The following is a 17,765-nucleotide window of genomic DNA, read 5'->3' on the forward strand; positions in this document are numbered from 1 at the left end:
TTCTCCCCCATGAACCTCTCCCACCTGCCCCTGCCCCTGCCCCCCACCCCAGGCCTTCACCATCCTATTCTGGGGTTATGCATATATCATACCAGTTCGTTGGTTGATCTTTTCCCACCCGCCCATCCTCCCCTGCCTTCCCTCTGAAGTTTGACAGTCTGTTTGGTGCTTCTATGTCTTTGGATCTATATTTGTTCATCAGTGTATGTTGCTCATTAGATTCCACATTTGAGCGAGATTATGTGGTACTTATCTTTCTCTGACTGGCTTATTTTGCTTAGCATAATGCTCTCCAGGTCCATCCATGCTGTTGCAAATGGTAAGAGTTCTTTCTTTTTTACAGCTGCATAGTATTCCATCGTGTAGATGTACCACCATTTTTATAATCCACTCATCTGCTGATGGGCACTTAGGCTGTTTCCAAATCTCAGCCAAGTCTTTATGAATGATTATCTTAGAAGCCCTCCCCACCTCCTGTCCTGCTTCTTGGTTTCCAGAGACTGGAGGAGGTAGTGGGACACTGAGTTTGGCTCAGTGACCTTGGAATTGTCGAGTGCTGGGTGCCAGCATGGGTTGAGTCACCTTCTCTGCTTACATTGTTTTCTTTTCTCTGTTATTACCCACGCTTTTTTCTGAAAAGTGTGTCTATTGGTTTTCTTTGAGTTAAATATGGCCTCATCCAGCTCCGCGGTGCTGGATTTCCTGTTGATGTGGTCTGGGTGTGTCTCAATATCTAGCCCTATTTTCCCTGCAGCGGGTGGTGAGATGGCATTTCTAGGAAGAAGCCTTTGGAGTTCTGCTTCCTCTGTGGAAAGAAAATGTCCTTCCTCACCCCATGCTCAGGCCACACATTGGTGAGGGCAGTGGCTGGGATTGAGAGAGATCAGGAGAGCTGGCATCATTGTGCACCTCTGAGAGTGAGGGTGAGGCACATTCTGACAAGTGGACATCGTGGCCCCGGCCACGTCTCCCTGCAGGGGCCTGGATGGAGCCAGAGGGAGGCCTCTCCTCCTCGAGGCAGGACTCTGCTAGGGCCTCTTCACTCCTGAGCTCATTATGACCTACGGGGTGTTCATTGAGTTCAAAGCCTTACCTAAACTCTGTTTTACGTTTTCCAAAGGCAAATCATAATTCTTAAATCAAATTCATTTTATTTACCCAGGAGCACCAAGAAACAAACGTATTGTGATTTTTGTTGATGATTTAAATATGCCCAGACTGGATCGCTATGGCTCTCAGCCTCCGATTGAATTACTTCGGCAGTATCAAGATTTTGGTGGATTTTATGACAGAAACAAACTCTTTTGGAAAGACATACAGGTTACTTTAGGTTTTAAATTACTTTGCATGTTTACATTTAAACAGCTAGGAAATATGGTGTATTACAGTGATTTTCAACCTTTTTCATCTCATGGCACACATAAAGTAATTACTAAAATTTTGCAACACACCAAAAAATATGTTATATTTTTGTCAATCTGACAAAAAATAGGCATAATTTTTATTGATTTACAAAAAATAATAATAGCAGTAATTACCTACCTTTTTGCTCCAAAGTGATTTTTAAAAAAATCAGTTGCCTATACTTGTATATAAGGATTTCTGGAATCAAGAATTAACTAATCAGATGCAGCCTTATGATGCAGTGTGATCAATAAGATGAAATCCTATTATATGACCTATATGTTTATGGTTCAAGATACGGCTGTTGTCAGTTTTTCATTTGACAATCTAAGGGAAAAGAGGTCAGTGCCCTTATTAAGAGTCAGGAATTGTTTTAAAAATTCTTTCGGCACACCACTGTGCCACAGAACACTGGTTGAAAACCACTGGGGTATTAGTTTGCTCAGGTCACCATAACAAAGTAGCTCAAACAACAAAAAGTTATTTTCTCACAATTCTAGAGGCTGAAAGTTCAAGATCAAGATGTCATCAGGGTTTGTTTATTCTAAGGCCTCTCTCTTTGGCTTACACCTGACTGTCTTCTCCCTGTTTCTTCTCATAATCTTAACTGTGTACTCATCGGTGTTCAAACCTCCTCCTCTTATCTGGATACTAGTCAGATTGGATTAGGGCTCTCTCTCATGACCTCATTTTAAATTAATTACCTCTTTAAAGACTCTATCTCCAAATACAGTCACTGTATTTTGAGATACTGAGCATTAGGGCATCAACATACCATTGGCCAGGAGGAAGAAGAGAAAGCCCATGACCTATGGCTTCAGTGTTTCCTATATGTGGTTCAATTAATCAGTCCATGTTGAGTTCTTGTCATGCTTTATTCAGGACATTCACGGACAAGGAGGCAGCCCCCACCTCCCAGAGGGCTCAGCTTTAGAGGGTAGATGGACACATATTTATAAGGCAGGATGATAAATGGAGTAAGGAGGGCACGAGGGCTGGGGCTGGGTTGAGGATGAGAGAAACCTTCCCAAAGGGGATGAGGTCAGAAGAGGGTTTTGCAGGCAGAGCATAGCAAAACAAGGAAAGGGAGCATTCTGCATCTCATAGGCAAGACATGTGGAACACCACAGTGGTGTGGAATGTGAACACCAAAGCAATGGGAATGCAGAGATCAGCCAAGTGGGGTATGGATCCAATGATGAAAAACATGGATTTATCCTCTAAGTGGGGGCGGGGGGCTTTGAAGGAAACGTTATGAGAATATCTCCTTGGCTGCAGCTGAGGGGTGGGCTAGAGACCAGAGGCCACTGCAATACCTTGTATTGATCTATTGATGAAAATGTTACCAGAAGCTCTGAGGAACCTAACCATGTATTTCCCGTAGGAGCAATTATTCAGTGTGTGTTAATTCTGTGTTCCCAGTGACTTTATGGAACGCAAGTACCACAAATAATGAGAATCCACTGTATGGGTCAAGTTAGTATATGTTGAATGAATATATTTTAACTTAAGATAAAAATTCTTACAATGTTTTAAGATTAAGTTTTTGCATCGGCGTATTTATTTAAGGCAGGTGAGTTAGCTGGGTGACCTTGAGCGATTTAACTAGCCAGGGCCTTCTTCTTTTTTAACCTAAAAATGGCGGTAACAATCATGATCTCCTGGGGTTGCTGTGAAAACCAAGTCAGACAATGTGTTGGAAAACGTAATGCAATGCTTGCAAAGGGCAGGTCCTCAAAAATTGTTAGATCTGAGTCCTGCCGTTGGGAGGGACAGACCTCATCTTTCCCTTTGTTGGGTGACCCATGTGGATTTCTCCCTGGACAGGATGTGACCATTGCATCAGCGTGTGCACCTCCAGGTGGTGGCCGCAACCCAGTGACCCCCCGCTTCATCCGACACTTCAGCATGCTGTGTCTCCCGATGCCTTCGGAGCACAGTCTGAAACAGATTTTCCAGGTGAGTGTTGCCTTAAATGTAGGCAAGAAGGGAAAAGAAAACATATTTGTTTCCAAACCACCATGATCAAGGCAGTCTGTCCTCTACCTGAACAGAAACCGGGTAAACACAGGGCCTCTGGTAGCTGACAGGCATGCGCATCACTGTCCTCTGTGCTTGTGGTCTCACAGGTGGTTTTAGGAATGCAGAAAGCTTGTCAAATGCAGCCCCTACCTTTAATGAAGGCTGTACCCTGGGCCCTTGCCTTATAGTACTCTGTACCCAGTTCTCAGCAGAGCTCACCCACTGCCCAGCCCCACCTGTGTGCTCATTTCCAGCCTGACTGCACCAGACACGATTCTGGTAGCCCCACAGGCCCCAGCTCAACACAACTCAGAATTCACCACCTCCAGGGCCACCATCACATCCAATAGAAATAACCCCCCATATTTCTCCCACCTGTACGACCTTTCTAAGAGCCACTTTCTCATCCTTTAAATGGGGCAAAGACCTATGCCTGCCCTGTAAGTGCTCAGCAGAAGTGTTCCATGAATGGGAGGCATTATTTTGAATAGAATGATGGGGCGGAGGGGGGGGTGGAGAGATACCATGAAAATGGCATAACTGGAGCAAGCATCCATGTATATAAAATATATGTAGTGAATTTTTTATTTTATATATATTGGAATGGTCCTACTCAAAATGCAGACCATGTGGATAATGTTAAACTCACATTAGGGGCCCGGGAGGACAGGTACCTCAAAAAGATAGTCTTCATAAGCTGCTATAAGTGATGTCCAACAGAGGGGCTCACTGAAAACAAACACTTCTGTTTATTTCAAAATATCTCATATGTGAGCCCCAAATCTAAAGTCACAAGGACTGACTTGGAAGCATTGATGTGCATTCTGGTGGCTTCTCCCACGCGTAATTCCAGGTTAATGGTGATGCGAATTTATTATAAAAATCTATAATGATTTTCCCCAGCAACTGGGGGCAGAGGGCCTAACTAATAAATATGTTCTTTCAGACTGTGGCAAGTTATATATGAGAAGACCAGAGATCTGTAAGAGCCTGATGGGAGGACTGATTTTAAGTGAAGTAGTCAGGGCAGACCTCTCTGAAGAGATGACATGTAACCTAAAACACAAAGGATGAGAAAGTCCTTCCCAAGCAGCCAGCCATGAGGCAGTGGGAGGGGGTACCATGTGCAGAGACCCTGAGGGAGGAGAGAGATGGGCATGGGTGGTAAGGCCAGTGTGGCTGGGACACCGTGACCAGAAAGAGGGTGAGCTGAGGAGGCTGGGCAGGGGCAGAGCATGGTCTGGCTGGGGGGGGTGCAGTGCCTGATTTGCATAATTAAAGGTAACAGAAGGGAGACAGGAATCGAAATGGAGAGGTCAGGGGGAGATGGAGGGAGTGAAGAAGCGCAGATAAAAAAGAGTTGGTGCTGGGATGGGATCGTGTCAAGGGAAAGAGACAGACTCAACACGTATATTCAGAATTGATGGTGAGGACAGAGAATGGGAGGTGTCCAAAGTGACCTCCAAATAACTGAGGCGGGGGACTGAAAGGCGGGGAGTCTGTGGTTACGAGTAAGTTGCACTTTAAATGCACATGAAGAGGGAAGTCTATGGCATTGTTGGTCATTTGCACATAAAAATCAAGGAAGACTTCAGTTTATTTCCACATGAGTCTGAGCCCTCCATGGCGACCCTCTCGATCCACAGCGAGCAGCAGTCTATGTTTCGCAAGAGTGAGTTGATGGTCCGTTCGCTGGCCAGATAGGAATGCTCCCCAGGCATCTGCAGATAATCACAGAAGACAGGAGCTAGCCCATTCTTGAGAATGTATTCTGAAATGAACAGAAGAGCTTAATACACAGAGGTCCTTGCATTGGAATTCACCCTCCTAGTTATTATTAGAAAAAGTATCATCAGATCTGGAACATTTGAAAGATACATTTTTGATGGGAAAAAAATCTAACCTATATGTTTCTGGTTCTAGGCCATCTTAAACGGCTTTCTGTTTGACTTTCAACCAGCTGTCAAGCAAACCGCATCCAACATTGTCGAAGCCTCAGTTGAGATTTATAACAGAATGAGTGTTGATCTTCTGCCAACACCAGCCAAGTCCCATTACGTGTTCAACTTGAGGGATTTATCCAAATGTGTGCAAGGTAGTGTATGGACCCCTCATTCTCAGACCTTCACCCTCCCTGCATTTCTAGTCGCCCCAAATCTCTCAGTAGAATTGTATGTACCCGGTGTCTACGACGCTGGAAATCACATTTCATGTCCCTGTTCAGTCACCCTCCACCCCCACCGCAGGCTGACTACTTCGCAGCTTCCCTCAAACAGCCAACACGCCCTCCCATTTCTCACACCCAGCCCAGCCGAAGACCTTTCTTCATGTTTCACAGAAAAAAAAATAGAAGCAATCACACCAGAACTGCCTCATCTTCCAAATCTCTCAGGCAATCATTCCTAACAGCATAAAAACCTGCCACAAAACTTCCCATCTTAGTGGATCATTCTCTTTGGGAACCATATTGCCCTGCTGCTACCTCCGCATTTCCTCTGCTCCTTCTAAAAAGACCCCTTAAAGCGTGGTCTTGCCTCACTGTCTCCTTACTTCCTCCAGTCCCAGTCTTTAGTATATTCCAGCTAAGCATTTATACTTGACACTGCACTGAACTACTCTTCGCTGCCTCTCTCTCTTGTCCAGTCCATCAATCAACTCTCAGTCTGAACCTTAACCTCTCAGCAGTGTTGGCACAACTCTCCCCTCCCTCTCTCTTGAAGCCCTTCTTTCTCTGACCTCCTAGGGCACCCACTCTCTGGGGCTCCCTCCTCTCTCTCTGGCTACTGCTGCTCAGTCTCTTTGATTGCTGTCTCTCTTCTTCCCAACCTCAAAATGTTGGGATGCCCCAGAGCTCTTACTTCAGTCCTTTTTTTATTATTATTTTGTTAATCCTCACCCAAGGATATTTTTCTATTGATTTTTAGAGAGAGTGGAAGGGAGGGGAAGAGACACAGACAGAAAAACATCAATGTGAGAGAAACACATCAATTGGTTGCCTCCTGGTTGCCTCCCCCACATGCCCCAACCAGGGTCAAGGATCAAGCCTGGGATCGGAACAAGTCTGAGGTACGTGCCCTTGACCGTAATCAAACCTGGGACCCTTCAGTCCGTGGGCCAACGCTTTGTCCACCGAGCCAAACCAGCTAGGGCTTTTTTTTTTTCATTTGAAATCAGAGCTTTATGATAACAGTTATATTTCTCTTTTTTTCATTTTTATTGTTGGAAGTATTTTCCCCCATTGAAAGTATTTTATTGTTCCCCCATTGGTCTCCACCCCTCTCCTGTCCCCCTCACCCCAAGGCTTTCGCTGAACTACCAAATTGTCTGCCCATGGTTTATGTATATATGATGCTAAGTTCTTTGGTTAATATCTTCACCCCCCAGCTTTCCTCTGAGATCCATCAGTCCCCTCTCTATTTTATCTACACATACTGCCTAGGTAATTCAGTCAATTCTATGATCTTAAATGCATCTATTTAGAGATGCTTAAATGTCTACCGCCAGCTTCCCCTCTCCCTTAAGTGTCTGATTTGTATCTTCCACTCCTTTCTCAACAACCTCACTTAGATATCCAGTTGGAGTTCTTGCTTTATGCCTCCTTTCCATCCAGGTGTACCCCAGCCCAGATAAGGGGACTAAAACTAGTTGCTCTGGCCAAGAGCCTGGGAGCATCTTGGATTGTTCTCATTTCTCATTGACTCCCATCCAATCCATCAACATCCCCGATGGCTTTATCTTCAAAATATATCCCAAATCCAACCATTGCTTACCACTCCATCCACAACCAAACTACTGGTTTTCTAACGGGATTTCTAACAGCAAGCGCCCCCTATCTGTCTCTGGTCTCCTATTCCAGCCTGCCCACTTACCCAAGTTAAACCTAGCTCTTAAACACACAGCAGAGGTATGTGTCAGTCTCCCAAGGCTGCTTCCCCATCACCTGCCATGGGACTGAGGTTCTGTTAGATCGGCACCCAGCAGCCTCCTGCCTTCATTGTCCACCACTTTCCTCCTGGCGGCTGCCACCTCCTTGCTGCTGGGAAAATAGGGCCTGCCCAGGGGCCTTTGTACTTCCCGTGGGATGCTCTTGCCTCAGATATCCACATGACTCGCTTCCTCTGTTCAAATGTCACCTTCTCCTCTTCCCCTCTACGTCCCTTCATAGCACTTACTACCTGAAATCATACCCTAGATCAGCGGTTCTCAACCTGTGGGTCGCGACCCCTTTGGCGGTCGAACGACCCTTTCACAGGGGTCGCCTAAGACCATCCTGCATATCAGATATTTACATTACGATTCATAACAGTAGCAACATTACAGTTATGAAGTAGCAACGAAAATAATTTTATGGTTGGGTCACAACATGAGGAACTGTATTTAAAGGGCCAGAAGGTTGAGAACCACTACTCTAAAACAAAAAACTACTTTCAAAGGGGCAGATAATAGTTCTGGAAAAAATACATTTAAATATATTTTAAATATAAATATATAATTTCAATAATATGTTCTAGATATAATTGATATATAATTCCCTATGAAAATTTGACAAACTTTAAAGGGAATAACATTAAAATTTCTCTCTGATACAGCAGAGCCACTCCAGCAGGTCACCAATAAGTAGAAAAGCCAGCTAGAGGTCAAGAAAGATAGTTGAGGGAGAAAAAACAAGTCTAGCGAAAATGCTACAGTTCCAAGGCTACAGCTCCCTAGCCAGGGTCCACGTCCATCCCATATGGTTGTACAGGTTTTGCTTAAGGACACTCAGCTGTGGAGAGCATATGTGGAGCTAAAATCCACGTTTGTTCCGTTCTCCAAGCTGCACACCTGGCAAGGACTTCACCTGCCTGGCAGTGAAGACACCATCTGTCTCATCCAGAGGCACTGCCAACTACCCAAGATGTGTAGGGCTGTGTCTTCTCAGAAGTGCCCTTCTCTAATTTCCATAAAAGTGCCCCTGCTAAGACGTGTGGTGGTTTGAAGAATCCCTCACTCTTAAAGTGGTTGAAAATTTACTTCCTGCTCACATGACCCTTGGCCTGATAGCACACCTTGAAATGACTGGGCCACACTGTTTACTTACTTTGCCCCCAGATGTATTTGCATTGTCTATCCCTGGTTTTGCATCTTCCTCCAAAGCAAATCCCCTAAAATGGAAAAGCATATCTATGAGTCATGCAATGTCTGCTGATGTCAGGTAACTGAAAAGGTAAGTATAACCAGGAGAACTAGTCAAAGAGTATTATAAAGGCTTTTTATCTTCAGAATTTATTATGAAACATTTAAATTAATGTTCCTATTGTGATAACATTTCAGTATTTCTTTCATGCTGGTACACACACACAAAAAAAAATTAGGTAAAAATGAACTAACCTACCTGAACACCATCACATGAATATCCATCCATTTTATGAATATTTGGGGCACACTGGGAAAGAGAACAGAACTATGAACCAAATGTGCAACAAAATATCGGGATGAGCTAATCCCTTTAATGCTTTCACTTTAAAAATAAAGTAGGAAAATATGTTTAGTGTCTTAAAATATCTGAAAATAAAAACAAAGAAGAGGAAGCAAAAGGAAATACAACTGGTTCACTTTCCCCTAAAAGTACTGATCTATCAGCGGCAAACACAATGGACGGCATGGCAGCAAACAGAAAGAAATGACAGCAAGGACTCAGCTAATGCTAAAATTTAAGAGCATCTTGCTCTATACAGATACACTATTCCTCAAAGCAAGAAAAACAAGAGCATAAAACAAAAGCAAGGAGGATGCCAGCATGGATGGAGCAATAACTCTATGTCTTCATTTTTGTGAGAAGCAACACAGCCCTTACACTCAAAATGACTCTCAGGCAGACCTCCACTTTGCACATGTTAGAAAAACACATGCTTTATGGCACGCCCCCTTTATACCTTGCAGTAAGTACAGAAGATTTCAAAGCATTCTTATGGAGTTTTTAAATTTATGATACATTTTTTCTATCATTATAGTAATTATAAACTCATTTGAGAAAAGTTTACATAATGTAAAAATGCAAAATTAAAATAAAAGACAAAAGTTACTCAAATCCCCACCCCTCAAAGGCAGCTATGTTTTACATTTTGTTACATTTTTTCTCTACCTTTTTCTACAAGTTTTGATATTTTTTAAACATAGGTATAGTCAAAGTATAGATAATATTTTATATTCTGCTTCTTTCCTTTACTTATGAATTTCCTCATCATAATAAACTTTTTGTAGGTATCATTTTTAATAACTATAATACATTGCATTGAGCTAACATCATATAGCCAATGTACTAATAGGCTCAATAGGCTCTGTGATTTAAAGAGAAATTATGTAAAATGAAACCAATTTTACCATAGGCTAACTGAAATAAATAAGAGTTTACGTTCCTACAGCATCTCATCAATGTTATATAATAAAATGGCTTTGAACAAAACACTGTTATTCCAGGACCTGCTATGTCTCCAATTTATGCTGTTACAACTAATGCAGCAAGAACATCTTTGCACATCCACCATTTCATTGTACCCTCATTACCACTGTTAGCTTAGAAACGCAATGCTAATTAAATAAGAAAGGAAAATGCTTTTACATGAAAAAACTTTAGTCTTTTAGGATGACCACCTTTAAAATAAAGCATTTTTAATGGTTAAGGTAGATATACCACATAAAAACAAAGAAGAGGAAGAACCATGAACAAGGGTCATGTGAGCGGGAAGTAAATTTTCAACCACTGAATCCCTCTTTTCTAGAGGAAAAAATACACAGGCAGTCCTAGCTTCACATGGCTCCAATGTGCATGAATTTCAGGTATCACGGGATTGTTGAAGAAGACTAGTACCCCAACAACACAGTTCCAATATCAGTTACCATAATATATTAACTGTGAGTAATTGCAAAAAGCACAAGCTTTTACTACTAGCTCTTCAGTTGAGTGATCACTAGGTAAACAACAGGTGAATGACCTAACTTGTCACTCTTTCAAAGCCTCTCAGTGACTGGTCACTTGCCATCTGTATATTTAGTGCATGCACAGACAACCAGGTGTGTAGTTGTCCCTGCATTTCTAGTCGCCCCAAATCTCTCGGTAGAATTGTATGTACCTGGTGTCTATGACGCTGGAAATCACATTACATGTCCCTGTCCAGTCACCCTCCACCCCCACCGCAGGCTGACTACTTCGCAGCTTCCCTCAAACAGCCAACACGCCCTCCCATTTCTCACACCCAGCCCAGCCGAAGACCTTTCTTCATGTTTCACAGAAAAAAAAAATAGAAGCAATCACACCAGAACTGCCTCATCTTCCAAATCTCTCAGGCAGCCCATATCTGCCTTCCCTCCTGCAGAGGCTGGGCCGTCCTTGCTGCTCTCAGTCCCCCTCAGACCCTGAATCCCGGCCCCTCCTGCCTGGTCAAGACTTTTGTTCTTACCATTGCTGTTTCTCTTCTGCATCATCGGTGTTTCCTCTTCTATGGAATCATTCTTAACAGCATAAAAACCTGCCACAAAACTTCCCATCTTAGTGGATCATTCTCTTTGGGAACCATATTGCCCTGCTGCTACCTCCGCATTTCCTCTGCTCCTTCTAAAAAGACCCCTTAAAGCGTGGTCTTGCCTCACTGTCTCCTTACTTCCTCCAGTCCCAGTCTTTAGTATATTCCAGCTAAGCATTTATACTTGACACTGCACTGAACTACTCTTCGCTGCCTCTCTCTCTTGTCCAGTCCATCAATCAACTCTCAGTCTGAACCTTAACCTCTCAGCAGTGTTGGCACAACTCTCCCCTCCCTCTCTCTTGAAGCCCTTCTTTCTCTGACCTCCTAGGGCACCCACTCTCTGGGGCTCCCTCCTCTCTCTCTGGCTACTGCTGCTCAGTCTCTTTGATTGCTGTCTCTCTTCTTCCCAACCTCAAAATGTTGGGATGCCCCAGAGCTCTTACTTCAGTCCTTTTTTTATTATTATTTTGTTAATCCTCACCCAAGGATATTTTTCTATTGATTTTTAGAGAGAGTGGAAGGGAGGGGAAGAGACACAGACAGAAAAACATCAATGTGAGAGAAACACATCAATTGGTTGCCTCCTGGTTGCCTCCCCCACATGCCCCAACCAGGCTCAAGGATCAAGCCTGGGATCGGATCAAGTCTGAGGTACGTGCCCTTGACCGTAATCAAACCTGGGACCCTTCAGTCCGTGGGCCAACTCTTTGTCCACCGAGCCAAACCAGCTAGGGCTTTTTTTTTTTTCCATTTGAAATCAGAGTTTTATGATAACAGTTATGTTTCTTTTTTTTCATTTTTATTGTTGAAAGTATTTTCCCCCATTGGTCACCTCCACCCCTCTTCCCCCACCCCCACCCCAAGGCTTTCGCTGAACTACCAAATTGCCTGCCCATGGGTTATGTATATATGCATCTAAGTTCTCTGGTTAATATCTTCACCCCACAGCTTTCCTCTGAGATCCATCAGTCTTCTCTCTATTTTATCTACACATACTGCCTAGGTAATTCAGTCAATGCTATGATCTTAAATGCATCTATTTAGAGATGCTTAAATGTCTACCGCCAGCTTCCCCTCTCCCTTAAGTGTCTGATTTGTATCTTCCACTCCTTTCTCAACAACCTCACTTAGATATCCAGTTGGAGTTCTTAAACTTGGCATGTCTGAATTCCTGCTTTATGCCTCCTTTCCATCTAGGTGTACCCCAGCCCAGATAAGGGGACTAAAACTAGTTGCTCTGGCCAAGAGCCCGGGAGCATCTTGGATTGTTCTCATTTCTCATTGACTCCCATCCAATCCATCAACATCCCCGATGGCTTTATCTTCAAAATATATCCCAAATCCAACCATTGCTTACCACTCCATCCACAACCAAACTACTGGTTTTCTAACGGGATTTCTAACAGCAAGCGCCCCCTATCTGTCTCTGGTCTCCTGCTTCCAGGCTGCCCACTTACCCACCTTAAACCTAGCTCTTAAACACACAGCAGAGGTATGTGTCAGTCTCCCAAGGCTGCTTCCCCATCACCTGCCATGGGACTGAGGTTCTGTTAGATCGGCACCCAGCAGCCTCCTGCCTTCATTGTCCACCACTTTCCTCCTGGCGGCTGCCACCTCCTTGCTGCTGGGAAAATAGGGCCTGCCCAGGGGCCTTTGTACTTCCCGTGGGATGCTCTTGCCTCAGATATCCACATGACTCGCTTCCTCTGTTCAAATGTCACCTTCTCCTCTTCCCCTCTACGTCCCTTCATAGCACTTACTACCTGAAATCATACCCTAGATCAGCGGTTCTCAACCTGTGGGTCGCGACCCCTTTGGCGGTCGAACGACCCTTTCACAGGGGTCGCCTAAGACCATCCTGCATATCAGATATTTACATTACGATTCATAACAGTAGCAACATTACAGTTATGAAGTAGCAACGAAAATAATTTTATGGTTGGGTCACAACATGAGGAACTGTATTTAAAGGGCCAGAAGGTTGAGAACCACTATTCTACAGAAAGCCACTGTTCACTGTCTCTCCCAATAGAATGTCAGCTCCATTAGGGCTGTTTGTTCAGCTCATCCATGCCTGGCACTGAATGAATGAATGAATGAATGTCATAGAATGTCAGAACTGAGAGAAATCTTTTACAATATCTAGACAAGTCCTCAACTTATTTTGTGGACAAGGACATCAATTTTCAGTGATTTTCTCTGTTCTTATCTAGTGCTGATTCTCTGTCCATTTCTCTTGTTTAGACATCACTGACTATTTTATTCTCAACAAAGATTCAAACAGACTAAAATGCGTAAGTATATTTTAAATATCTATGAAGTGCCGTAAGTGAAAGCTATCAAGCACTTCCGTGTAAAGCAATGACTGGGCTCTCTGAAATCCTGCTCCCTCTTTTGTCCTCATCAGAATCTAATTCATTACAAAACACTGAAGAGATCTGTTGTTTATTACAAAGGCAGGGAATGAGCCAGGAGGCAATGGCTGACGGCAGAAGCTGAGGCTTGGCTTTAAGAACCCTGACCATCCCGTGTGGCCCTCGCCTCCCTGTTGCTCAGTTCTCACCACAAGTCCCTTATCTTTCCAACTCCCATTCCGATGGCTCTGCAATTCTCTTTTCCTTTTCCTGCCCCCGTAACCTTCAAGAGCCCAGGACTCTTGCGGCTGGCACAGCATCCTTGCCGCAGGATGGCACAATATCTTGTACTCCTCCTCCACTAAGACTTTACCCTCCGACCCAGCTTCGTCCTGGAATTCATGAACTAGTTTTCCATAGGAGACCTTGGAGCATGGCTTTGTTTCCTTAGTGATTGCTTTGGACCCACTTTCTGGTCCTCAGACATTGTCTGATCTAGTCATTTATGTATCATCCTTCCCTGTTGCCTTTCTATTCCTACGTTTTAGATCATTTCTGAGCCTCAAAGTTCAGGATGTGTTTTATCTCCGACAATGATAGGTCATAGAGTACCCAGGAAGTTCCAAATTTGAATATCTTTCCCCTTGTCCTCACATTTTATCAAAATGTCCTAGAAATGCCCTTATTCCTACAAATATTAGCTGAAAATAATTAAATTTTTAACCATTTCAAGAAACATATATCACACACACACATGCATGTACAATGTGAGCTGCAAAAAAACCCCCACTATCTATAGAAATCCCCCATTATCCCAAAGCGGCATGGATGCTGCCAGCCATGCTGTAAGGTGCCTTCTGTCAGCCATGCACCAGCGCTCATGGTAGAGCCACCCCGTCCCCCTCTGCACACTGTGAGGAGCCCCGGGGAAGGGTCCCACAGAGAATGAACACTTCTGTACATCACTGCTTTTGTTGTGACTCGAAATTATTAGAACTGTGTTTGCAGTAACAATTTATATTAATACAAAGAATACTCAGAATAATTTGAGTAGAAGCCAGAAGGATGAGAACTGAATATTGAGAAAGAATAAGAGAGGACAATGATGTTTTGAAAACAGTATAAAGGTCGGGAGGGGGAAGTTGCTTGATGAAAATACATATTTTAAAGTGACACTCCTCACTTAATGTACCACAACTGAATGTAATGATGAGATGAACATTGGTTACACTTCACCTGTTCAGGGAAAGAAACACGAAGCAAGAAAAAAAATGTTGTCAAGTAATGTGTCCCAGTTTTGCTTTCAAAAAATGAGGTCACTGTTACTACATCCACAAGCAAAGCACCCATTTCTGGTAGTGTGGGGATCAAGTTGGACTTAAGGATCTTCTAGGTCATAAAACTAATACTATATGTTCCAGAAATGTCAAATTTTTCTTCTTTCCTTTTCTTAAAAACAGGTATCCTCCAGTGTGATCCAGGAACAATAAGAGAAGAAATGCAGATATTTAGACTCTTTTGCCATGAGTGTCAAAGAGTCTTCCATGATCGCCTGATTAATAATGAAGACAAGGAGTATTTCCATTCTATTTTGACAGAAATGGCCAGTAAGTGTCAATCTTTATTTAGCTGTTCTTTTTTTTTTAGTAGTAGAAAAGCAATTTGGTTTCTATAAAGGAAAATTAAAATGATCTTATATAAGGTAAAGCAAAGTGAATTTTAGTCAATTTTATCAAAATGTCTTAGAAATGTCCATATTCCTACAAATATTAGCTGAAAATAATTAAATTTTAACCCTTTCAAGAAACATACATCACACACACACATGCATGTACAATGTGAGCTGCAAAAAAAACCCCACTATCTATAGAAATCCCCCATTATCCCAAAGCGGCATGGATGCTGCCAGCCATGCTGTAAGGTGCCTTCTGTCAGCCATGCACCAGCGCTCATGGTAGAGCCACCCCGTCCCCCTCTGCACACTGTGAGGAGCCCCGGGGAAGGGTCCCACAGAGAATGAACACTTCTGTACATCACTGCTTTTGTTGTGACTCGAAATTATTAGAACTGTGTTTGCAGTAACAATTTATATTAATACAAAGAATACTCAGAATAATTTGAGTAGAAGCCAGAAGGATGAGAACTGAATATTGAGAAAGAATAAGAGAGGACAATGATGTTTTGAAAACAGTATAAAGGTCGGGAGGGGGAAGTTGCTTGATGAAAATACATATTTTAAAGTGACACTCCTCACTTAATGTACCACAACTGAATGTAATGATGAGATGAACATTGGTTACACTTCACCTGTTCAGGGAAAGAAACACGAAGCAAGAAAAAAAATGTTGTCAAGTAATGTGTCCCAGTTTTGCTTTCAAAAAATGAGGTCACTGTTACTACATCCACAAGCAAAGCACCCATTTCTGGTAGTGTGGGGATCAAGTTGGACTTAAGGATCTTCTAGGTCATAAAACTAATACTATATGTTCCAGAAATGTCAAATTTTTCTTCTTTCCTTTTCTTAAAAACAGGTATCCTCCAGTGTGATCCAGGAACAATAAGAGAAGAAATGCAGATATTTAGACTCTTTTGCCATGAGTGTCAAAGAGTCTTCCATGATCGCCTGATTAATAATGAAGACAAGGAGTATTTCCATTCTATTTTGACAGAAATGGCCAGTAAGTGTCAATCTTTATTTAGCTGTTCTTTTTTTTTTAGTAGTAGAAAAGCAATTTGGTTTCTATAAAGGAAAATTAAAATGATCTTATATAAGGTAAAGCAAAGTGAATTTTAGTCATTCCTAAGTAAAAGGTTTTTTTCAATGCCTCAAATATATAAAACTAGGGGCCCAGTGCACAGATTTGTGCACCTTGAAAGGAACTGTGGGCCGCAAGGCTGCAGTGGGCACAGGGGCAGGTCTCGGCCCATCCTCTGTGCCCCCACTCTGCCCCTCCCACCACGGGCCCTGGTCCCCCATCTGCCGGCAGCCCCGCTCCAGCCACTGCTTCCATGCGCTGATGGCCCCGCCCCTCTTGCACCCACTGACAGTGTGGAGCGATTGGGGCCGGAGCCAGCAGCAGGTGCAAGTGGGGCCGTCAGTGGGTGCAAGTGGTGGCTGCTGCCCCGATCATCCCTCAGGAGCAGGAAGAGGTGGAGAAGCCCTCAGGGGTGGTCGGGGCTGGCAGCCACCACTCTCACCCGCTGGGTGCTGACAGCCAATGCGAGTGGGGGCTCTGGCGCTGGCTGCAGGTGCAAGCGGGGCTATCGCCAGCAGTGGGTGCAAGCAGCGGCTGCCGGCCCAAATTGCCCCTCAGGAGCAGGGGGAGGTGAAGAAGCCCTCAGGGGTGATTAGGGCCAGCAGCCACTCCTCGCACCTGCTGACAGCGCTGAGCAATCAGGATCGGCGCTGAGCTCCAGACGCTGGCAGCTAGTGCGAGCGGCAGCTCCGGAGCTGACAGCGGTTGTGAGCAGGACTGGCGCAAGTGCCAGGCGGGACCGCGGCGCATGGAAACAAAGAATTTTCAGTAACCACCAGAGGCTCACCCCAGTGACAGCAACCGGCGCCCCGCCTTGGTCTGGCATCCCCCACTCACCTGCTCCACCATCCCGCCACGGCCAATGCCCGCCTTGTTCTGCGCTCTGCTGCCTGCTGCCAACACCTGCCATGTTCCACGCGCACCCCCTGGTGGTCAGCACACGTCATAGCGACTAGTTGTTCGGTTGTTCAGTTGTTCTGCTGTTCGGTCTATTTGCATATTAGCCTTTAATTATATAGGCTGTATGAAATACTATACAATTCATTGTATTGAAATTCAAGAAGGTTTAATATTTTAAATTAACTATTGAATTTTAAGTAGCGGAGAGAATTTAGAAGAAACATTTTGTCTGATAAGAAGCCAGGATATTTCTAAAATATGTCTTATTAATTTGTATTCAATATCTATTATTTAATAAAATGCTTATTAATATTTTATATTCTTAACCTTAAACATGGGAGATTATCAACCAAACTAAAGTGGTACAGTATTAACATGGCTTTCCCTCAGGTTCATTTATATTAATTAAGGCTTCTACGTAAATAGCTAATATTTTGATTTTGTGTTTTGAATAGACAAACATTTTGGAATTGCAATTAGTCTGGAATATTTTTTGACTAAGCCCATCCTATTTGGAGATTTCATTAAGGCAAGTATATTCTAATGACTTGGGACTACATCTGAAGATTATCTACACTAATAAAAGAGAAACATGGTAATTAGCGTACGACCGCTACCCTTCCCATTGGCTAATTAGCGAGATATGCAAATTAACCGCCAGCCAAGATGGCGGCTAATTTGCATACTGCAGGCAGGGCGGGACAGTGCCAACCGCCAGCTCTCCTCCATCCAGGGCTGGCGGCACCCGCTCCACCCTCATCCGGGCCTCCCGCGGGGGACCTGGGGCTGGCGGGTGGGACCATGGTGTTCGGCACCCGCTCCGC

At 43.7% G+C, this 17,765-nt stretch overlaps 1 protein-coding gene across 1 annotated transcript in view; it reads left to right on the forward strand.

Annotated features, from left to right (window-relative positions):
- Positions 1 to 17,765, forward strand: part of DNAH6 (dynein, axonemal, heavy chain 6) — a 239,152-nt gene that overhangs the window by 135,846 nt on the left and 85,541 nt on the right. The window contains exons 40-44 of the mRNA XM_005882406.2: positions 1,163 to 1,320; positions 3,232 to 3,363; positions 5,350 to 5,521; positions 14,746 to 14,892; positions 17,397 to 17,470. Coding sequence (XP_005882468.1) covers positions 1,163 to 1,320; positions 3,232 to 3,363; positions 5,350 to 5,521; positions 14,746 to 14,892; positions 17,397 to 17,470 — 683 coding nt within the window. The remainder of the gene's footprint in view (positions 1 to 1,162; positions 1,321 to 3,231; positions 3,364 to 5,349; positions 5,522 to 14,745; positions 14,893 to 17,396; positions 17,471 to 17,765) is intronic.

Source organism: Myotis brandtii, unplaced genomic scaffold, assembly GCF_000412655.1.
Source record: "Myotis brandtii unplaced genomic scaffold, ASM41265v1 scaffold714, whole genome shotgun sequence".
Classification (NCBI taxonomy): Eukaryota; Metazoa; Chordata; class Mammalia; order Chiroptera; family Vespertilionidae; genus Myotis; species Myotis brandtii.